The sequence below is a fragment of the Juglans microcarpa x Juglans regia genome, chromosome 3D (assembly GCF_004785595.1).
Source record: "Juglans microcarpa x Juglans regia isolate MS1-56 chromosome 3D, Jm3101_v1.0, whole genome shotgun sequence".
NCBI lineage: Eukaryota > Viridiplantae > Streptophyta > Magnoliopsida > Fagales > Juglandaceae > Juglans > Juglans microcarpa x Juglans regia.
The window spans coordinates 20,127,867-20,152,482 of NC_054598.1; the positions used below are offsets into that span (position 1 = coordinate 20,127,867).

General features: G+C 36.0%; 1 protein-coding gene across 3 annotated transcripts; it reads left to right on the plus strand.

Annotated features, from left to right (window-relative positions):
• The first annotated feature begins 6,084 nt into the window (after window positions 1–6,084).
• Window positions 6,085–23,850, plus strand: LOC121255860 (large ribosomal RNA subunit accumulation protein YCED homolog 1, chloroplastic). Of its 3 annotated transcripts, none has more exons than XM_041156398.1 (3): window positions 6,085–6,230; window positions 6,709–7,467; window positions 23,186–23,850. In XM_041156398.1, the coding sequence occupies exons 2-3, from the start codon at window positions 6,905–6,907 to the stop codon at window positions 23,595–23,597; spliced, it is 975 nt and encodes a 324-aa protein (XP_041012332.1). In that variant the 5' UTR covers window positions 6,085–6,230; window positions 6,709–6,904; the 3' UTR covers window positions 23,598–23,850. The 3 variants fall into 3 exon arrangements, with proteins under 3 accessions (XP_041012332.1, XP_041012331.1, XP_041012330.1); XM_041156397.1 differs by having other exon boundaries at window positions 6,088–6,266; XM_041156396.1 differs by having other exon boundaries at window positions 6,088–6,261.
• Window positions 23,851–24,616: the final 766 nt, after the last annotated feature.

Here is a 24,616-nt window from a genome sequence, read left to right on the forward strand (position 1 = left end):
CAGTTCGTATATATATATATATATATATATATATATATATATATATACTGGTACACGTGCATTGCACATGTGCCCAACTGCATAAATATGAAAAATATTTTTAAAAGTAAGAAATTTCTATAAAAATATGTAATAATAAAAAATAGATTAATATATATAATTGTGAAATGTAATAGTTTTATTTATATTTTAAGATTTTTTCATTGATCATAAAAAATATCACATATATTATCTATAAAATATCCATGACTGCAGATCCAAAAGCGACTACTGGAGTTGATGTGATATCATCATAAGTTTCCTTATTCAGTTATTTTGTTGCAATTTTTACATGACATGTAATAAAATGGTTGATATAATAAAATTTAAGTACATGCACAGTCTAAAATCTGAAACACAAACACAAAATTTATCAAAATATTGTTCTTCAAAAAGTAGATACGACAAAATATCTTAAGTTTTGGGCTTCACTCATTTCTCTATATTCCAATCTTTATTTCGATTGTGACGATGTTTGAAATCCTCTATATCGTCGAGTATCTCTGTAATAGCTTGGTTAATTGTCTCAAGGCGTTCCAAGATGGAGGGCTTGGGCGAACTTATAACCATTTTAGGCACAATTCTTTCCGGAGGACTTGCTGCCATTTTGCAATTTTTCATTGGGATTTTCTAATCCTGTTACAATTTTTACCATTCCGGATGGGGAATAGTAGTGGAAACTACCACAGTGAGATTTCGAGAAATCTTAATAAGTAAACAAACAACATACCACAAATATCATAGGCATATAAAAGTAAACACAAATAAATGTATGGACATCTATGCATGACATAAAACTTTGAGTGTATGCATCATGAACTTTTCTTATAAAAATATTATTTCTTATCTTATTCTTAAACCATGTTTTTTTCTTTTTCTTCTATTTTTATTTTTGTAACTATAAATTGATAGATTTATGTCTACATTTTTAGAATTTTTTTATTGTTTACAATACATATTATACACATGATTTGCATAATGTTTATAATCATAATACGATAATTTTCAAGAACCAAGTCACAACTTTGAGATATATGCGGCCGATTTTTATAATCGTCGAGCATCCCAACCTAGCTATCAAATTAGGTGATTGGGTTTTGTTCTTGGTCTTCGTCGTGTCTATTCACACCAGAGTTCGACATGTTGGTTGAATGAATAGCCACATACATTTTAGATATAAAGTGTATTTTGAAGTGTATGATATGGCTATATAGCTATTCATTCAGTCAACCTATTGAACTTTGGTGTGAATAGGCATAGCAAAAACAAGGAGCAAAACCTATTCAACTGCTTTAATACCTAGGTTGAGATGCTCGACGATTTTAAAAATCACCCGTATACATCTCAAAGTTGTGACTTGGTTCTTGTAAGTTATTGTATTATAGTTATAAACATTATGCAGATTATGTGTATAATATGTATTGTAAATAATAAAAAAATTCTAAAAATATAGACATAAATCTATCAATTTATAGTTAAAATTTCTATGTTGTGGTTATCAAGTAGCCAATTTGGATCCTAAGTTGAATTCTGAGATGTTAATATTCTTTTTTTGTGAGATGTTAAGATTTATTTGTTTGTGACATGTATGTCTATTGTCTTAAACCTGAAATCTTAGATGTTTGAAATCTGAGATGTTAATATGATTTCTATGTGAAATGTGGAGATTTTTTTTTTATGTCATTATGCTATGATCTTAAATTTGAAATCTTAGATGTTTCGAGATAATAACAAATGTAGTGAGTAAAATAACAAATTTACAGATTTACAAAAACATAAGTTGACATTCTAAGATCAGCCTACTAGTTGACATTTTTACGACAAGATAGGAATGTTGCAGCAATCTTAGAAACTAATAAGAAATCAATAACAATTTGTCAAACACGTAAACATACAAAACACAGAAACAAGATTCTAAAAAATAAATAATGATACAATTATCTACATTTAAAGCATAAATAAATATCATCCAATCATTAAAACATGCTTAAATTATTTAATATAATATTGAACTATTTACAATTAAAAATCTTAATATAGATACAACAAATATTGAGTAATTCTAATTAATAATTACAACTCTATATATTTGCAAAATGCATTGTAGAAATAAATGCATTAAATATTAGAAAATATAAATAACAATATCTATTTGTATGAACAATAATAAAACGTACCTGGAGATAGGGATAAATAAAAGATTAGTAGAAGTAGAGCCAAACAACGAACAGGAAGACAAGCACAGAGTTATAAAACCAAAATACCTGTTCTAAAGAAATTTATTATATAAGATAAAGTAATCATTATAATAATACATTGTTGTTTGTATTAGCCGAAACCAAAATCAAGAGATTGAGGAACAACAAGATAAGCACCGAGGCAGCAATTTTGTTGCAAAAAAAAATATATTATAAAAAATAACATAATCATTTTAATAATATATTATTATTTCTTAAATAAAGCTATACTAACATATTAAAATATAACTTTGTAATAATTTTTTATTCAAATTTTTATAACAAATGTCATATTATGTAAACAACATTGACTATATATTTACAATAATTTTTTTTCAATTGGAAATAAAATTTGTAGAATATTGAAACTGTTTTTTTTACAAATTTATTTTTATTAATAATTTTAATATAATTTATTACCAATTTAAAGTTAAGCTTTCAAAAATATCTGTAATAAGATGTAATATCCAATTTTTTTTTTTCTTTAAACTGTTTTTTGTTTTCTTAGATTTTTCAACACACCTATATTCATGTTTGGAGAACAACACAATAAAATGACAACGTTTTGAAAGCAAGGAACCCCAACCCTACCAAGAGCATTATAAATACATCATAAACTTCACATTTTCCTTCCCTCCGTCTCTCCCCACACCCCCTCTTTCTACACCCAAATTTCTTCCTCTCCTCCATTGAAGTCCTCGTCAAAATCCACCATTTCTCTTTTCTTTTTACAACCAAACCCATATTTCTTCCTCTCCTGCACTGTGATATTACTTTTTAGGCCGTTGTAATTTTTTTTTCTATCCATCTGAACAGACCTTCATACATTTGAAGCTATGATATTTAGATCTAAACCTGTTCCTTTTTTTTTTTTTTTTTTACTTTTTCGTTCATGTGTAATTTCTCTATTTTTTCATTTTGTTTGTTAATTTTTTCTTCTACCATCCATCTGTAAGTAAATGGAAGACGATGTTCATTTCCTACAGATTTGAGTTGTAAATTTTTTCAAGTGGGTTTGTCTTTGGTGTTTCTGTTTGACCTTCATTTATTTTTTCTTGCATTGCGAATCTTTGCATGAATGAATACATGTTCCTTTGTGTTGGTTTTTTTTCTTGTTTATATGCCAAGCTTTCTTATATTCGAAGAGGTGATGTCCATATATCAATTTCTTTTGCTTCTGACATACTTTTTGTTAGCTGTAATCTAAAATCTGGGATGTTTGAAGCGTGAAATGTTAATTTAATTTCTTTGTAACATGTGGAAGTTTATTTGTTTGGCATATATATCTATTATGTTGAGTTTAGCTTCAAATTTTTTGAATTTTAAGTATGCAACGTTAGCTATTCAACAAAAAAATTCTAGACATGTCACTTGTATCTCTTTTATGTATTTGTCTTTTATATCATGTATATGTATGTTATGAATGAAAGCAAAAGTCATTGTGTGTTGATTTATATATCTCCTTGTCCCTGTGTTTTGTTTTTACTCTTCTAAAGAACTATAAACAGTTTGGTATAAATCTTTGAATTTTTTTATTCAAATGTGATGCACTCACTATATATTCTTTTTTATGTTTTTCTTTATTTTTCAGGTCTAATTTTTTTTGTTTCCAATACAATTGTATAGTTCGATTGTTTTCTATTTTATTTGTTCTGCATAGTCATTTTTATCATCTATTTTGAACCTAAACACGTCTTTATATAGTTTTCTCTCAGATTCCTTGTTTTATTATTTATTGCATGTGTATGTAATATTTGATGGAAGAGTAAGAAAATTCATATGTTTTTCTGCAGATGTACTTTTTTCTTTGTAACTGGTTTTATTTTGTGAAGATGTGTTCTAATTTGCGATGTTCATTTTTCTATAAATGTAAACAAATCTTTAGATGCTTGACTTTTTCTTTGTTTTCTCTTCTTTTGTGAATATGTACATTAATAAATGGATGTTGGTTTGTTTCGGTTCGTTTACATTAGAACAAATATTCAGATGCTTATTTTTTGCCCGTTTGATCTTTGTTTTGTTTGTTTTTTCCTCTATTGTGAACCTACACATAAATCAATATATGTTCGTTTCTGTTTTTGATTTTTTTCCTACACATCTCTGCACATCTTTACACATAAGATTTTTCCTTACATAAGAGCATATTTCTTAGTCATAATTTTTTCTATTTATTTGTCTGCACAGTTTCATCTATTTATTCAGATTTATTTCTATTATGTTAGCAATTTACTTTGTATAATACTGTTTTTTTGTCAGATGAACATCTATTTCTATTTAGTTCTCTACACAACTTCAAATACTATGTACATCTATTCATTTTTTTTTCACACTCTAAATTTTTCCTGACATGTATGTGTATGTATTATTTGACGCATGCATAGAAATTATTGGAGGCAAGAAGTTCAGAAATATGAAATCCATAGATGTTGAACATTTCTATTAACAAAAACATATTTAACTGAACATAAAAGTAAGCAAAAGCATACCTAATTTATCCCGAAAAACTCACAAGTGAAAGTGCAGTCGACAGAATTTAGAACTCAGAAGGCAGCAGTTAGTTTTGTAATTTTATCAGATTGCAAACAGTAGAAAATGTAAAACATTTTAATTGTTTTTATACTGAATCACAGGCGGTGAAAACAGTGTAAAAAATGTAAATTATCTGATAGCAGTTTTAAGTGGTGGAGAAATTTTAAGATTAAAAAATTAATAACAAGCGGTTTAATCGGTAAATAACCCCAAAAAAAGAAGGGAAAAAAAAATTCCGAAACAATAAAAAAGTATAAAGAAATCGAAAATCTTATAGACGAAGAAATAGGAAGCGGTGAGGAAGTGAAAGAGTTAACTCTAGAATCTGAGAAACGGTGTGGAACATAAAAGCGGAATCTAGAATCTGATAAAGATGGCAGACAAAAGAATGCAATTGAATGACATAAATGGAAAAAAAATTATGAACAAAAATCATTTAGAAAATACAGGAATTCAACACTACCAAAAGTAAGGACAAAAAGGTAAATAGACCAAGAATCACAACACGGGCATAGATGGAAAAGAAATATAAAGTAGGGATAAAAATGAAAAAAAAAGATGGACGGCAGCTAAACAAAAATCATCCAGAAAATACAAGAATTCGACACTATCAAAAGTAAGGATAAAAGGGTAAATAGATCAAGAATTACAATACCGGCATATAGATGGAAAAGCAATATAAAGTAGGGATAAAAATGAAAAAAAAGATAGAGCTACTTACAGAAGCTTATTACATATAAGATATATATATTTTGAATAACTTTTAATGTTAAATAAAATATTTTTAATATTTATATAATATATTATTATATATGAAATAAATTTATGTTATAATTTATAACATAAATTTTTAAACTTAAATATGAACATTTATTTGATCATATGTTATTAATATAATATATATTAATTATATTTTATGGTCTAGTAAATTCTCAATATATTCTTTTTGATAAATATATTAGTAATACATATAATATTAATATTACTATTAGTATAATATATAATATTAGTAATAATTTAGTATCAATATATTATTATAGTCCATAATGTATAACATATAATATGCCTATCACTATATCACTATAATATATATAGTTATATACTATATATATTAATAACACTATAATAGTATAATATATAGCATTAGTATTTATTAATAAGAGTTATAGTACATATAATATATATTATATATAATATATAGTGTATTATATCAAAACATCCGATTTCATTACACCCAGCACCAACTAACTGAAATGGCGTCGTTTATTTTTAGGTGAATAAACGACGCCGTTTCACGCGATTTGGCCATTTAACTCTCAGGCTTCAGCAGTCAGCCCCTTACCCGCTATCACGAAGCCGCAGCCCTCCCCTCTCTCACGGACTCACGCACGGAGCCCCTCTCTCACGCACGGACTGGTTACACCCGTAACGACTCCTCTTCCAATCGGCGGCAACCGTTGAGTTATCAACTTTTGTTTTTTTGTTTTTTTTTTTTCTAAATTCAAATTACTATTTACCTGAAATTTGGGTGCTATTATGCTGAAACTCATCTTATACATATGTATACGTATGCCGTCAATCTGGTTTGGTTCCATGTTAGTTTGTTATCTACCATCAACTTCCGCAACTATGTAAAAAGATAAAATTTATTGATTATATAACACTCACGAGGAATTTGAGTTGGAAGCTTGCCATTTTGTAGAAAAATGGGATGGATCTTTCACGCTTATAAAAAAAATTACTCACCATTTTAAATGCTTTGTTTCCTTCATTTCTACACTTAATAAGTTTATTGTATTGACCTTAACTAGTTAATGTTGTTACTTGAATAGTCATTTTCTGCTTGTAGTTTCTGATTGAATTTGAAACTTGGTTTTATTAACTACTTCTGCTTGTCTTGCAGAATTTGATTGCTCCTTTTCTCCTTTTGACTTTCCTGAGTTATCGGATAAAACAACAGAGCCACGTTGCTATTGCTTCCCAGTTACTCTCATAGACAGAGCTTGACACTATGCAAAATTCCTTTGCATAGTTATTTGAAAGCCTTACAGAATTCTTTTACCTCATTGTATTTTCTGTAGTAAGATATCATAAACTAAATGTCACTTATATGCACCCCATCTTCCATAGTTCCCTCCTCTTCTAACAAAGCAAAGATTTATTCTTTGAAATCCAGGGGAAGGCCTTCTATATATCCATGCTTTCCCCTTGTTCATCACAAAGTTTTTTGGGGCATCACTGAAGATAAATCTACAGTTTTTAGAAGGAAACTCCATGGTACTTCATTGTCCACTGCAATAGATTGCATAAAAATTAATAATCAATCCACTGAAAGAACAAATCTATCTTTTGATTGGAGAGATCAAGGGCAAGAAGAAATTGAAGATCCTGGGTCAACATGGGAAGGGGCAGTTATTTACAAGCGCAACCCTTCAGTTTCACATGTAGAGTACTGCACAACCTTAGAGAGGCTTGGGCTAGGAGAGAACTCAACTGAGATCTCCAAATCTAGTGCTTCAGTGATGGGTTTACGGGTCACAAGAGCTGTTAAGGATTATCCGTTTGGAACACCTGTTCAGATTTCAATCGACGTAATAAGGAAGAAGCAAAAGTTGAGGCTTGATGGGATCATCAGAACAGTCCTCGCGCTTGGTTGCAATAGGTATTCTAATTTATTAATTGCATTCAATTGCTTACCTCTGTGGTGCTTTTCTGCATGTGTGCAAATCAACTTTGAGATCTTTCGAATTCGTGTTCTCTATAATGCACTCTCATCAAATGTTATTGTTATTTAGCTCTATATGCTTTTAATAATCATTTTCTGAAAATTCATCTTTTCACTCTCTAAGCCTCATGGTTATTTTATCCTATTTATGTGTAACATACCCGAAAATTTAGGTGTTTGGATGGAAAGAAAGTAAAACAAAGTGAAAGAACATTGAGGATGTTGATATATGGGTTATATGCTTATGACTTTTCTTCTTCTTTTCCTATTTCCGGAATAATTGTTAATCTTGTTTTTCCTTTCAATGTTCTTTCTTCTTTTTCTTCAGTATTAGTCTTTTTCCTTGGTTTTTGCGAAGTGAGGCTGGAGGTGGTATCGATGGAGTGTAGTTTTTGGGTTGAAGCTAAACAGTTTGTGTTTAGAAGGAAGGGGGGTAATCTCTATTGCGTTATCGAAAAGTGTAGTAAGTTCATTAAGGTCCTTTACCTTAGTGGAGATCTGGTGGCTTGGATGGCTAAGGTGGTTGAGGATTGTTTGCGTTTTTCGGGTAATAGAGCTTTTTATCAGACCAGAAAGGAGGGTAATAGAGTATTCTTAATCCAACTTTCCCAAAATTCTTATGGAAGGTTTGTTAAGTTAATTGAGCTGGGTGAGGGTAAGGGGAAAGGAATTATTGTAATACTTGAAGGGAGAAATGGAAGTGGTTGGATTGGTTTTGTAAAGAAGTCGCGTGAGATTGTTGGTTCAAGATCCTCTATTCTTGCTCAAGCTAACAGAGGTCTTATTGGAGCCGTGAGGGAGAAGAGTTCCAGAGAAGGCCCTTACTTGGCTGCTGCTAAGAAAGTCGCAGCTGTTGATCTTGGTCTTAAAATCAATAATAGGAGTGATCTGGTAGTGTCGATAGGAAGGTCCAAGAAGGATGGCTTGAAGGAGATGAACAGTCGCAGGTCCTCTAAAGAGGAGGGTGACGATTGTTGTTCTGAGATGTGGAAAAAGGTGGGGGAAGTTGAGGGGTCTCTCTGGCACATACGGGATGAATTACTGGGATGGAAAGATAAAATAGGCTCTTTGTTACTTTCAGTTGATGAGGGTCTGGGCCTTTTAATGGGCTGGGGTCGTGTGCCCAGTATAGATGTTATTTCTGCTGATGGAAAGGGGGGAACTGTGTGGGCCTAAGTCTCTTAACGTTAACGTTAAAATAGATGGGCCAAAGAGAGGCCCAATTCAAAATGCAGTGGAGCTCAACCACCATCACAGACAAGGTTGTCGGCTAGGAGCGAACCATCAGAGACAATTCAGTTGACGAGATCTGCGGCCGTGAATAGTGCAGAAGGGTTGCTTCTCGCAGCGAATATGTTGAAGGCTCAACCCAGGAAGGAGATGGCTTCGATCCAACCAGTTTTTTCACAGAAGAGATCGATGGAAGTGGGGGGGGGGGGGGGGGGGATCTTCCAGCAGTATTCCGTCGATGTGTATGCTCTCAAATGATGGGATGGTGGATGGTGTTTCATTGGGGAAGCATACGGGTTCGAGTTCTAATCTGATTGTGGAGTCTGAGGAACCTTTGATGTCTCATGAGGTTAGGGTTGGGGATAATGATGTAGCTGAGAGAGGTGAAGGTTTAAGGGGGAGCGAAAAATCAGTGGAAGAGGTTCCTTGCACTATTTTCAGCGATCCTGATTTACATATGGTGTTGGGAGGAGGAGAAGACTCTCTTCCTTGTGAGTCTAGAGAGCTATTAGACTCTGATGAGGATCTAAACCCCGTCCCTTTGAGTTATTTTAACCCAGTAGTGGAGTGGCCTTGTAACTCTTCTAATTGGGTTCTGAGGAAGGTAGAAGAGATTAGAGACTAACTTATCAAAAAATGAAGAGATTAGAGACTGTGTTGGGATCTTTTGTGAACGTTATGAAGAACAGTTTAGAGCTCTCCTGGTTGCTATAGAAGTGGGTCAACATGCCTTGGCCAAATCTGCAGCTAAAAAGGAGAGGGAACTTAGAAAGCTAGAGTGCTCTATTAACTACAATTCTAGGGATGGGAGTGCTTGGAGAGATAAAGGCAAGGAAAGGGCTGTCAATGGTTTGTCATGAAGCCAAAGATCATTTCTTGGAATGTTTGGGGTTTAAATAATTATAGGAAGTGTTTAAGGGTGAAAAATATGATGCTTCAATGGAAGGCGGATGTTATTAGCCTTCAAGAGACCAAAATGAAATTTGTGAATCAAGCCATCATTCAGAGTTTGTGGAATTGTTGTAGTGTGGGTTGGGTAGAGTTGGTCTCTAATGGGGCCTCGGGTGGAATCTTAATATTGTGGAATAGGAGGGTGGTTGAGTTGTTGGATCACTTTGTGGGGAGTTCTTGGTGGCGTGTCATTTTAAGATCCTTGAGGATGGGTTTGAGTGGGCATTTGCTGGGGTATATGGTCCTTATGTGGATAATAGAAGGAATCTTTTATGGGATGAAATGGTGGGTGTTTGTAGTTGGTGGAATTTACCTTGGTGTTTTGAAGGGGATTTTAATCTTACTCTGTTTCCTAGTGAGAGGTTGGGGGATTCAGTTTTATGAAATGCTATGTCTACTTTTTCAGATTTAATCTTTGATTTAAATCTGATTGATTTACCTTTGGTGGGAGGAGATTATTCTTGGTCTAAAGGTAGATCTTCTTCTAGGTTGGATAGGTTTCTGGTCTCGCCTTCTTAGGAGGCCCATTTTTCTGGTTTGATGCAGAAATTACTGCCGAGACTGTGTTCCGATCATTATCCCATTATGTTGGATTGTGGAGGTATTGTGAGTGGGGGAAGATACTTTAAATTTGAGAACATGTGGCTAAAGGTTGAAGGTTTTGTGGACAAGGACAGAAGTTGGTGGAATTCCTATAATTTTTCTGTCACTACTAGCTTTGTTTTGGCTGGAAAATTGAAATCTCTTAAAGAAAGACTTAAAGAGATGGAACAAAGAGGAGTTTGGGTTGTTGGAAATCAAGAGGAAGTTGCTTACGGTGGAGTTGAGAGATTTGGAAGAGAAGGAGGTGCAAGGGGTGTTTTCGGAAGAGGATAGAACCAGATTTCGTGGAGGCAAAAATCGAGGGTGCTGTGGCTCAAGGAAGGTGATAGGTGTACCAAATTTTTTCATCAAATGGCGAACTCCCATAGAAGAAATAATGCGATTGAGGTTCTACGAGATGGGGATAGGATGATTACAGATCAAGAAGATATAAAGGCTCACATTGTGAATTATTATGAACAGCTGTTTTCAGAAATTTTTTCTTGGAGACCAAAACTGGACAGCCTTGGTTTTAACTCTATAGAGCAGGTTGATGCTGATTGGTTGGAGAGAGAGTTTGAAGAAGTCCTTGATGTGGTAAAAGGTATGGACAAGGATAAGGCTCTGGGTCCGGATGGGTTCTCTTTGGCCTTTTTTCAAGCTTGCTGGGATGTTGTTAGAGATGATATCTTGAAGGTGTTTGCTGAGTTTCATTCGTATATGAGGTTTGAGAAGAGTTTTAATGCGACTTTCATTGCTCTTATTCCGAAAAAGGCGGGGGCTGTGGAGATGAGAGATTTTAGGCCTATTAGTTTGGTCAGTGGTGTGTATAAAATCATCTCTAAGGTTCTGGCCAATCGTTTGAGTAGGGTAATGGAGAGGATAATTTTACATTCACAAAACGCTTTTGTGAGGGGAAGACAGATTTTAGATTCTGTTTTGATTGCAAATGAATGCTTGGAGAGTAGACTTAAGATGGAGAAAGCTGGTATTCTTATTAAATTGGACATGGAAAAAGCATACGGCCATGTAAGCTGGGATTTTCTTGAATATCTGTTGAGGAGATATGGCCTTGGAGTTAAATGGTGCTCGTGGATAAAGCATTGTGTGTCTTCTAAATTCTCTATTTTGGTGAATGGCGAACCGGTTGGCTTCTTTAGTAGCTCTCGTGGTTTGAGGCAAGGCGATCCCATTTCCCCCTTCCTTTTTGTTATGATTATGGACGCCATGAGTAGAATGATTGAGAACGCGGTGGAAGATAATTTTCTGTCCAGTTTTGTGGTGGGTAATGAGACTCGGAATAGTTTAAAAATCTCTCATTTATTATTTGCTGATGATACCTTGATTTTTAGTGAGTCCGATCCTGAAAATTTACGTGCTTTAATTGCACTTCTGCTGTGTTTTGAAGCTGTTTCGGGATTAAGAGTGAACTTATCGAAGTCTGAAATTGTTCCTGTGGGTGATGTTCAGAATATTTCAGTTTTTGCAAACATTATGGGGTGCAGAATTTCTTCACTCCCTTTGAGGTATCTTGGACTTCCTTTGGGGGCCTCTTTTAAATCTGTTAATATATGGGATGGGGTGATTAAAAAAATAGAAAGGAGGTTAGCTGGTTGGAAAATGATCTACTTGTCTAAGGGGAGAAGATTAACTCTTATAAATGTCTAACCTCCCCACCTATTTCCTCTCTCTTTTTCCTCTACCGGCTAGGGTTGAAAAGAGAATTGGGAGTTTATTTCGGAACTTCTTATGGGGAGGTAAAGGTGAGGAAAAAAAGTTTCATTTGGTTAGTTGGAAGAAGGTTTGTCAACCAATGGATTGTGGTGGTTTGGGGATTAAAGATTTAAGGGGTTTTAATAGAGCTTTACTTGGGAAATGGCTTTAGAGATATCAATTAGAAAGCAAAGCTCTTTGGAAAAATGTTTTGACGTGAAATATGGAAGTTTGTGGGGAGGTTGGTGTTCTAAAGAATCTAGTGGAGTATACAGGGTGAGCTTGTGGAAATTTATTAGAAAAGGATGGGATTCCTATTCAAATAATATCAGATTGAAGGTGGGAGATGGGAACAGGATACTCTTTTGGCATGATTTGTGGTGTGGGGATACTGCTCTTAAGCTGGAATTTCCTGCTCTTTTCAGAATAGCAAGGGATCAAAATGCAGCTGTTGGTGATTCTTACTGTAGCAGTAATAATAATATTGAATGGAATGTTATTTTTATAAGTGATGTTAATGATTGGGAAGTGGATGAAGTTAAGGCTTTGCTGGTTAGACTTTACAGTTCAAAGCTGTTGCTAGGAAGAGAGGATAGCATGCTGTGGACTCCTGCTGGAAATGCTTAGTTTTCAGTTTCATCTCATTACAGAAGTTTGTCAAGCCACAGTAGCTGTGTTTGTCCTTGGAAATATATTTGGAAAGTGAAAGTTCCTTCCAAGGTTGCTTTTTTCTGTTGGGTGGCATCTTTGGGCAAAGTGTTGACAACTGATAATCTTAGGAGAGGAATGTTTATTGCTGATTGGTGTGTTATGTGCAAAAGGGATGGGAAATCAGTTAATCATCTATTTCTTCACTGTGGAGTGGCAAGATTCTTGTGGAATGAGGCATTGAACTGGACAGGTTTACACTGGGTAATGCCCAAAGAAGTGGTGGATTTATTGGCAGGGTAGAAGGGTTTGAAGGGCTGTAAGAAGGCGGTGAGTGTTTGGAAAATAATTCCTCCTTGTCTTATGTGGTGCATATGGCTTGAAAGAAATGAGAGATGCTTCAAAGACAAAGAACGCTCTTTGGGAGATCTTAGGGATTTTTTTTTGAGTACTTTGGGTTTTTGGGCCAAAACTTTTGTAATGGAAGATAACTCTCTGAATCTGTTTTAGGTTTTTGGTTTTAGTTTTCTTTTTGTTTCTGGAAGTTGTAGTTATTTCCTTTGTATAAGCCCTGTGTACTTGGGCTCATGCCTATTTCTTTGGAATAAAACTTATAAAAAAAAAAAAAAAAAAAAAACTGAGGGTGTTCATACCCTCCAAGAAAAGAGATATAAGAAATGGAAATTCACATTCAAAACTAGAAAACCTTCTTACACCATTTATACCTGAGATGGGCCTAACAAACTCACAATAGAATTGCTAAATCCGTGGCCTTTTAAACTAATTCAAATGTAGCCCAGCTAACTACTAGCACATTTATACAATAATGAGCCCTTCGCTTGGTGTGTGACAATACCTTACCCTTTAACTGACGTCCATAAGGTCTTGAAAAGGAAACGAAACCTCAAAAATATTTCAATCAAGAACCACAGTAAATGTCTCAAAAGATGAACCCATGTAGGATTTCCACTTCATTGGGGCTAAAGCAGGAATCTTGAGTAACTCAAAGGTATACATTGAACCTTCAAACGATGACAGCATGAAATTGAATGATGCAAGTTGTTCATTTGAAGCAATGGCCACAGCAGCATGCTTGAATTGGGTAAACATGTTCTTGCATTCAGAAAGATCTCCATTGTTCACAATCAATGATTAAAAAATAATGGCCATACCAATGGCCAGAAAGTGAGAAGCTGCATTGAGGGTTGCCAACAAACCAAAAGCCAAGGTAACAAGTATATTACCAATCAATCCCAAGACAATGACAACCAGCCCATTGCCTAGAAATATTGCCTTTGAGAAAGTAATTGACAAGCATTGTTATGCAAGTGCTTGCTTCTTGTGTTCTGCAATTGGCCATGACTCAAAAGCTGAAAACAGAAGCAAATTGGCAATACCTCCCAAAATGTTTTCCAACATAGAAAACTTGTAATGGAAATAATGCTTGGTATTGCAACTCTGTATGTACATTATGCACCATGTAAAAGCTTGGGAAACTTGTGTAGTTACGGGTACCATTATAGACAATAGATTCCAAAATTCACAATCTTCCTTTCCACACGAATCTTACAATAGATCTTCTGCAATAATCAACTCCATTAAGACCCTCCGCCTTATCAAACTTGAGTATTGCTTGCTGTAATTTAGATATACCTTGGAATGAATCTAATGAAAGAGAGTATCGAAAAATACATTCTCAAAAGGTTGGAGGGAGCGAGTTATAAACTTCTTTTCCCACAACCCACCTCCTCCTGTAATAGCATAGGATATAATCCCATTTAAATCTTCAATAAGTGGAATTTCAAAATCAGTTTCTTGACAACCACTTTTACATAATGAGCCATGTTTGGACCACTTTCAAATGATAGAAATGAACAGCCTTTTACACAACACCTTCTGACGCTGTCTACATCATGTTTAAAGCCTTGGATGTCAATTAATATTGCCCGGTACGGCTGAAATAGAATTTCCCCCAGGTAACCATTAGATTTCATGTCATTTTCTGGAGCAAATTCAAATATTTCCACAGCCAACTTTTCCAAATTAGAAGCCATATATGCAATAGTTAGTTTCTCATCATTCCTCTTCCCTAGAACAAACTCCTCTAAAACATTCCTAAGAAATTCTTGAAATTCAATGAGCAATTGTCCAATTGGCTTGAAAAGCCCAACTATGGGTCCAATTACTAATGGTTTCCCTCGTGGAGGGTACCTGACACCTAAAGAAAGCATGGCTAAACTCATCATTCCTGCATAATTCTCTGCAAGAGACTTGGAACACTCAAAATTCTTAGAAAATCTTGAGCGTACCTTATCAGAACCACTCAAACAATTACTTTCCCTAACAAAACCCAAAAATCTTTGTACTCCAAGAGGCGTTATCTTGTACCATCACATTACCAAACAATTTACATGCAATGCCTAAGAAGCCAAACCCACAACTCACAAGGACAGAAGGCAGAGCCACAAAAGTATCCCACTCAAAACCACTATAACATTTGGAAAAGCTAGAAGATTTGTGATGGCCTTGATTAAAGAGAAAATCGTGTTTACTTTTTCTACCAGACTAAGAAAATTGATTGACGTTGGCACTATACCTTCTCTTTAGTTCTACATTCTCACCAGTGTTGTCATAATGATGATGAGTGACCCGCTGTTTCACCGACTTTAAAGCCTCAATAAATTGGTTCTTTAGCACATTTATATTCAACACATGCACCAATTCAGAATACAACACCAGATCTCCATAAGTTGAGCTGAATCAACCCATACAAAGCTTCACCCTCAAAGGTCACTTCTTCTTCCACCATCGATTCTGTCGAATTGGATTCAATACCTCCTTTATGAGGATTTCCTTTCATAATATAGGCACTGCCGTGCATGATACAAGGATATAATCAATCCATTTACAGCAACAAAATCTTGTCTAAGGAAACTAGAACTAAATACAGAGTCTCTCTAAGTAAGGAAACTAATACTAATGACAAAACTGTACAGCTATAAATACATTCCATATAATTACACCTAAGGAAGGGAAGTCATATCCCGCTGACATCCCCCTTGGTCGGTCAAGAAGCATCAATTTGCCTACAAGAAACTGATGACGTTGTTGTGTCATAGCCTTTGTAAACACATCAGCTATCTGGAGGTCAGTGGAAATATGAGGGAGAGAAATAATACGAGAATCCAAGACCTTCCCGAATGGAATGACAGCCCACCTCAATGTGTTTTGTACATTCATGAAAAATGGGATTGGCAACAATCTGAATGACACTAGTGTTGTTAGCATGGAGAGGAGTAGGATCCAATTGAGCACAGCCAATCTCAGGGAGGAGCCCACGAAGCCAGAGAATCTTAGAGCAAGCAGCCTACATCGCACGGTATTCGGATACAGTGGAAGATTTAGAGACACGATCCTGTTTCTTACTCTTCCAAGAGATCAAAGAGTCACCAAGAAAGAAACATGCACCAACCCGTGACAGATCTTCACGTACATCTGGCCCAATCAGCATCATTGTAAGCAACAAGGCGAAAAGGAGTCCCAGCGGGGAAGAACAAACCATGGCTAGGGGACCCTCGAAGATATCTAATAATGCGACGAACATCAGCTAAATGTAGATGACGTGGAGCCTGCATGAATTGACTAACTTGCTGGACAACAAATGAAATATCAGGTCGAGTAATAGTCAAATAAGTTAGGCTAACCACTAACTGTTGAAACACAGTAGGGTCAGAAAGGAGATCACCCTGCTCACAACGATACTTCGTGTTTACTTCCAGAGGAGTATCTACAGAAGAAGTATCCTGAAGGCTAGCCAAAATAATCAAATCCTAAGTGTATTTATGTTGATTAAGAAAAATGCCAAATGGATCAGTATAAACTTCCAACCCCAAGAAGTACTTAAGAGGACCAAGATCCTTCATATGAAACGGGGCCTAAAGATGCTGCTGCAGTCGAGTAATCAAACCGGAATCCGTCCCAATAATAACAATATCATCAACATAAACCAGAAGAAGAACAATACCAGTGGATGTCTCGCAGAGAAACAGAGGGGAGTCATATTGACTCTGCTTAAAGGAAAACTGGAGCAAGGTGGATTTGAATTTATCAAACCATGCTCGGGGAGCTTGTTTCAGCCCATATAACGAACTTTTCAACTTATAGACATCCAAGGATGAAGAAGATGCAAACCAGGTGGAGTGGTCATGTAGATCTCTTTTTTTTTTGATAGAGTGTAGATCTCTTCTTTGAGGTCACCGTGAAGAAAGACATTTTTGACATCCATTTGATGAAGGGGCCAACCTCAGGAGGCAGCAACTGAAAGGACAGTTCGCACCGTAGTCATCTTGGCAACCGAAGCAAAAGTCTCCTCATAGTCCACCTTATACTCTTGTCTATTGCCAAGTGCAACCAACCATGCCTTATACCGATCTAGAGTCCCATCAGAACGTAGCTTAGTCGAGTAAACCCACTTGCAACCGATGACTTTAATAGTAGTAGGACAAGGAATAACATCCCATGTGTGGTTGTCTTGAAAAGCCTAAAGTTCTTTAGCCATCGCCTTACGCCAATGTTAATGTTTAATAGCCTCGGAATAACTTGACGGAATGGGAATGTAAGGCAAAGTAGCATGGAGAGAGGTGTGTGAAAAACCATACCGATCAGGAGGACGAGTTACTTTGGCCGAATGTCGAGGAACTGTGTGGGAGTCCAGATCACCAGTAGAAGAGACAGTTTGAGTAGGGTCAGATGGTAAATCAGGCTCAGGAAGGGGCAAAGTTGGTCGTCGTCTTTCATACATGAGTCCAGGTTTGAATCGGTTAGGGGAAGGAGTCAAGTCATCAAAATGCGGCAAAATATACATCTCAGGTAAAGACTCAACATGAGTAGAAAAGAACGACTGATTTTAAAAAAAGAACAACATGACGGGAAATACGAAATCGGTTAGAGAATGGATCATAGCAGACATAGCCTTTGTGTGACACACTATAACTCATAAAAGCGCACTTAACAAATTGAGCAGATAATTTATGACGTTCATGGGATGACAAATGAACAAAATAAGCACAACCAAAAGTATGCATATCAAGATAATGAGGATGCTGATGATAAAGACGAAAGTAAGAAGTATCAAAATTCAAGACATTGGAAGGTAATCTATTAATTAAATAAACTGCTGTAGACAAGGCTTCGACCGAGAAAATTTAGGCAGAACAGAGGATTGAAGCAATAACATACGAAAAACATCCAACAAATGTCTATTTTTACGTTCAACAATACCATTTTACTGAGGTGTATAAGGACAAGAGCTCTGAGAAACAATGCCTTTTTGTTGGCGAGAATCATGAAACTCTTGAGACATATATTCGCCACCTGAATCAGACCTTAAAGTTTTGATCCCTGAAGAAAATTGAGTCTCAACATAGACAATGAATTGTTAAAAGACAGAAGAAACCTCGGATTTAGAACGTAGAAAATAAATCCAGGTATACTTGGTATAATCATCAATGATAGTAACAAAGTATTTATAGTTCACATGTGAAATAATAGGAGAAATTTCCCACACTTCACTATGAATCAAATCAAAACACCGTTCAGCATGACTACCATGAGAGGGAAATGAAAGGGACTTACTTTTACCTAATTTGCATGTGGAACAATCAAAGGAAATATGAGATGAAAATTGGTCTTTATTGCCCAACAAACCAGAGTTTACTAAATGAGATAAAACAACAGAGTTAGGATGACCCAACCATTTGCCATACTTCACCCTTATTGTTTATAGTGTTACAAGCGAAAGAAATAACAGCAAGAATAGAAAAATGCAGAGGAAACAATCGTCCAACTTTAGGCCCTTAGCGAGTATCTTTCCCGACACCTGATCCTGCACAAGACAACCATCACGAGAAAAACGAATATCACAGTTATTATCAACCAACTGGCCTACTGATATGAGACTGGTGGAAAGCTCAGAAGATACAAAACATCTCTAACTATGGAATTAACATCACCAATAGCATGAATAGGTAACTGACTACCATTAGCAATCTGAATATGCGACGATCCATTATAATTCTGAACATTGCTAAGAGTATTGAAAGAACTAGTCATGTGATTAGACACACCAAAATCAACAAGCCAAGATAAGGATAATGGTGAACCGTTACCTTGCAGTCCTATTGCTGAAAATGCTAAAATAATCATCTGTTGAACCATCTCAAGAGTAAAAGTAGAGGAATCACCAACAATAGCTGAATTAGCGAAAGTAGAGGGACCCACAGTGGCCTGATAAGCATTAGCCTGACGATTCTGGGGACGAATAGGGCATTCTTTAATAATATGGCCCGAATTCTTACAGTAGTTGCAAGATTTCCTCGCACAGTGGGCAGCAATATGTCCATAGTCCTTGCAGCTGAAACATTGAACTTTCCGCATGTCACGTCCCTTGCCTTTCCTGTGAGCCGCATAAGTCACAACATTTGGTATCATTTTGTTGTGCTGGTAAGTTGCCTGGGTGGCAAGACGCTACTCCTCACAAAGTAACTCCCCAAAACAAACATTCAAAGAAGGCCGATGGATCACGGTTCATCAAATTGGAACGAGTGGCCTCAAATTCAGGTCGTAACATCATTAAAAACTGATCCCGCTTGCTTTGTTCATGAACTTCCTGCACAATAGAGAGAGATTCTTCTAGTACCTTGGCATAAATCATGTCAGTAAATTCTCCCTAGAGATTATTAAACCCAGAAAAATAATCTTGAATGGAGAGATCGCCCTGAGTGTAACTGCTAACTGGCAATCTCGTACTCCAACTTAAAACGCCGGGCAGTATTGTCCTGATTATAAACTTTCCTTAAGTACTCCCACATAGATTTACCAGTCTTATATGGCCTCAAATTAAGAACAATAAGAGGATCAACAGATCCTAAAATCCATGTCATCACCCTAGCATCTTTGATCTTTCACTGAGCCAACTTAGGAATCTCAGTAGGAGTGGGATCACTCCCATCTATATGACCCCATAACTCTTTTCCCATAACAAATAAACGAAATTGAAATTCCCAGGCAGAGTACTTCTTACTCGTGAATTTCACAGCAAATGAATTGGAAGACATGATGCCCGTAAAAGAAAAAAAACACAAGTCCAGCCAAAAAAATACCTTCCCAATCCCCACAGACTGTGCCGACAGAATCCTAGCACCTGCACACGAAGCCCAAATTCCACATAGTGTGTCGACAGAACCACACCCAGACAAGACAAGACTGCCAACAGCCAAAAAATGACTTAACAGAAATTGCCGACAACCCCAAAACTCGAGAACTTGCCGACAGCCCACAGACAAGAGTACTGAGATCCTAGTCTGATCTCCAAGAACTATTGCAGCCCAATAATCACCAAAAGACTCCCAGACAGTGCCAATAGTATCAGAAAACTATCACCCACCAAGACAAAAAGTTGTCGCAGCCCTCAAAGAACTCATAGAAGGTGCCGACAGTAGTAAAACTGTCACCTACCAACGGGAAAAATTTTTTCCTCACTAGAAAGTAACCGAAACTATGTGTAAGTGATGGCTTTGAAACTATGTCAAATTGGATTCAAGTCCTCCTTTGTGAGGATTTCCTTTCATAATATAGGCACTGCTGTGCATGTTACAAGGCTATAATCAAGCCATTTACAGCAACAAAATCTTGTCTAAGTAAGGAAACTAGAACTAAATACAGAGTCTGTCTATGTAAGGAAAATAGGACTAATGACAAAACTGTACAGCTATAAATACATTCCATATAATTACACCTAAAGAAGGGAAGTCATATCCCGCTGACAGATTCTTCCGTCTTAATAATTTGTTCATTTGCTGCCTTCTCTTCTATTTCCTCTTTTTTCTTTAACCAGCGATTTTTCTTTTCCTTCTGCCAAACCCCTAACCTCTGCTTCTCTTCTCTCAGTTTTCTTTTAAATCTACCAAGCCCAAATCTTCATTAACACTCATCTCAAGAAAGAGATGCCCATCTTCAAGTATGCATATTTCCGTCAGCTTAACCCCCGGGATGAGTTGGGACTTTGTTCTTGGACACCCGGTGCCAATAAAAAAATTGTTTCCGTCAGTGTAACACCCTCTACGAGGCGATTTCTCTGTGCATCTGTTTTTGTTGCTCTAGTGGGTATTTATGTCTTCCATAGGCGTAATTAATATTCAGCTTCACATAGTAAATGGTATAGGAAGGTTCGACCAAGATCTTTTAGTTTTTTTTTGTCTGAGAAGCTTGACCATTGAGTGTGGCTAAATGAGTGCGGAAGCGCTCTAGAGACCAGGTTTTGAAAGGAATGCCTATTTTTGGTAGGAAAGGCCTCACTTGAACCAGGATCAAATGATGTATCCTCACTGGCTTATTCAGAATGAATATTAATATGATGATGTTTGCAATTGAAACAACCAAAGCCTGAAGACCTCACCATGAGGACCATTTCTCCAGGATCTGTTAGTAATTCATTATGGGTTGCAAGATGATAATTCTGAAAACAGAGTTGAAGTTCAGCATTATTTAATTCAGCCATATCAGGATCAATGCTCTAATACCAATTGTAACATACCTGAAAAGTGTTTGGATGGAAAGAAAGTAAAAAAAAGTGAAAGAAAGTGGAAGCAAATGAAAAGATTGATCAACTTCAAGGGTGATCGCACCTCGAAGAAAAAAGATACAAGAAATGAAATTTCACATTCAAAACTCAGAATACCCTCGTTACAAGTCTTACACCATTTATATCAGAATGGGCCTAACAAACTCAGTGGTATTGCTAAATCTGTGGGCCTTAAACTAATTCGAATGTAGCCCAACTAACACTCAACCCATTTATACAATAATGAGCCCGTTTGCTAGGTGTGACATTATGCTTTCTCTAGAACATACACTGATATGTTTCTTGAATTTCTTAACTCTGTCCTGCTCCAGTAACTCTAATCTCTGGATAACTTAGCTGTCCTAGAAGGTTTTGCATGGTAAAGAGACTATGAATTCTTTACCCTTATAATGTTTTTCCTTATTATGGCAATGTTGTCCTGATATTTCTGTGGTAGTGTCTCAAAATGCTGAGTGCAGGTTTTTGTCGAATTCTCAACAGAATTCTCTAATGTCAATTTGTTGTCCATTGACATTTTGCTCTTTTGGAGGAGTCTAAAAGATATTTACTTGGGATGTTGTCCATTTCTTTCAACTTTTGGGCTGTAGTAAAAATTAAGGTATAATTTCCCCGACCTAAAAGGGCCGGCTTGGTAGGCTCTTTAGACATAGCAGCATAAGAAAATTACAAGAAACCCAGATTACTTCAAAATATACCACCACTTAATTAAGAAGTGAAAAGTTCAATATTTTTTTTATTGGCACCAGATGTCAGGGAAAAGCGTCCTGACTAATCCCGGGGGTGCACAGGCCAATCCTTGCCGAGGGCCTGTGCACCCCTGGGATTAGTTGGGATGCTGTTCCAGACACTCGGTGACAATAAAAAAAAAATGTCTCGTAAACAATGCAAGGAGGAATGCAAGAAATTTTCACTTTCCCCTCTCTAGATCACACAACATCACCTAATAAAAGTTGAATAGTCTTGTGTACACACTCTCTCTCTCTCTCTCCCCCCCCCCCCCCCCCCCCCCCGGCTTCTATGTTTTTGTTGAGCCTCTTTTGTCTCCTCAATACTCATCCTCCCCACTTTTCATAATTTATTTTTCTCTTGGACTCTCTTGAAACTGATTCTTCCAATACCAGTCAGATATTACTTTTCTTCAATCAAGCGGTTGCTTGCGCTTTGCTCCTATGCTCCAGGTTGCATTGGTGCTTAAGTGCGGCTGGCACTTTCAATATCACTGTATCCATGTCGCATTTCCTGAAATCACTTTCATCTTAAATGAACCTTGAGGATGCCATATTACTTTTTGGAGTTGGGGATTAAGTCTTTGTTTAGGAAGATATGTCGTATTTGATCTTTACTTTTCTTTTTTCTGTTTTGGTTCATTTTTTTCCAAGGTCAAGATATAATTTTTGGAAATCTGTGATCTTGTACATAGCTAAAACAACTAGTTCCCTTTAAAAAGCACAAAAAAAAAAAAAAAAAAAAAAAAAAAAAGAAGAAGAAAGAAATAGAAAAAAGAAATTCCTGTTTTGTCATCTATGCTACTTGCTCTGATGTCTGACTAATTGTTTAAAGAAAAAACTTTTCTCGTGATTGCCATACATGTTCGGCCAACAAACCCCTCTTAAAACATGTAATTTTTCAATTTTCTATTGTGGGTTTTTTGGTGTATGTTCTTTTACGAATCTAGGTATGGGGGACTCTATCTTAAGGTATAAACAAATGTTGTGGGAAACAAATAGACTGAATTGTTTTCATTTGGGTTTAAAATGCACTTGTAGATACCTGGAGAATGAAATCTGTATGCAAGTTTCCTTGGCTTTGTAGCCCATTCCACCCAATCTATGATGATGCCATTTAATTCTCTCTTCTTCATACTGATTCATTGTTAACTTCATGTTGAAGGTGTGGTGAACCTGCTGCCCAGAGTGTATACTCCAACTTCTCACTTTTACTAACTGAAGAACGCATTGAAGAGCCTGAGATTATCAGCATGGGAGTGCTCTTTGGAGACAAGAAAGTTGGAACTTCTGGGAGTAGTGAGGAAGAAGATGAAGATGATGAAGCATCAATTGATTTGGATGACCGGCTATATTTTCCTCCTGAAGAGAAAGAAATTGACATTTCAAAGCACATAAGAGACATGGTGCATGTGGAGATTACCATTGATGCAGTATGTGATCCTAGGTGCAAAGGTTTGTGTCTGAACTGTGGTACAAATTTAAACACCAGTAGTTGTAAGTGTAAGAAACAGAAAGTGAAGGAAAAGAGTAACGGCCCTCTTGGAAATTTAAGAAAGCAAATGCAGCAAAAATGATAGGAAGTGAGGTGATATGGAGTTCCATTGTAAGTACTTTTGTGGTTCAGTGTAAGGTCCTCTCCTTTCTAATGATTTCCAAGCTGACGTTTTTGGAGAACCTTTATATCCCATGTTTATATGCAAGGTTTGTATAACTGCTGAACACCAACTTCAGTTGTGTTGAGCACTGGATGTGTGTATATACATGCAGGCATACACATATTTGATAAGTTGGGCATTGGCTATATCAAACAAAATATATAAGCTTTTAGCTGTAGCCCAAACCTATCATTAAGCTCTAAACTTGTTATGAACCCAACTAAGATTGGGCCAGGCTTGATGGACCTCTAACTTAGTTGTTATCTTTTATTTTAATTGAGTTGTTTAAGTTGTTTAGTGACCCATGGGCTTAGTTATTGTTAGTTAGAATTGGCCCATGGCCTTAGTTGGCTGTTAGGAAGTTGGTCATCATCTTCAGTATATGTAGAGGAAATGGGGTCCTTGTTTTGGATCGGAACATTATTGTTGAAATAGTTTATGTTTTCATTTGAGAGGAATTGGGATCTCGAATACCCCAAGGCGTAGCCATTCTCATTCTAATCTTCATCTTCTTTATAACTCTCTTGTTCATTTTATCAAACAGTCGCCATTAATCCATTTCTATACCATCCCTTATTACAACACACGGCAGCTTAACTGAGTTCTTAACAAAACTGTTTGACGCCCTCAGATTTTGCACACTTTTCCCAAAACTCTAAATTCTTTTAATCATATTTTTGTGAATACCGATTTGCGAAACTCAAATGCCAAATTTACCGATTCTAAATCCAACTTCATAAGAACTCTTGTATCTTGTTAATTTAATGATTAGGATCAGAACGTGCAAATCAGCATTGGTTTTGTGAAACTTATCGTGAAGAAAAATTCTATTTATCATTTTTTACACTACACATCAATATGTGATTTGTCATTTTTGTCCTTCTATTTAAACACATATATTGATGTGTAAACATGTGTGTTTAAATAGAAGGATGAAA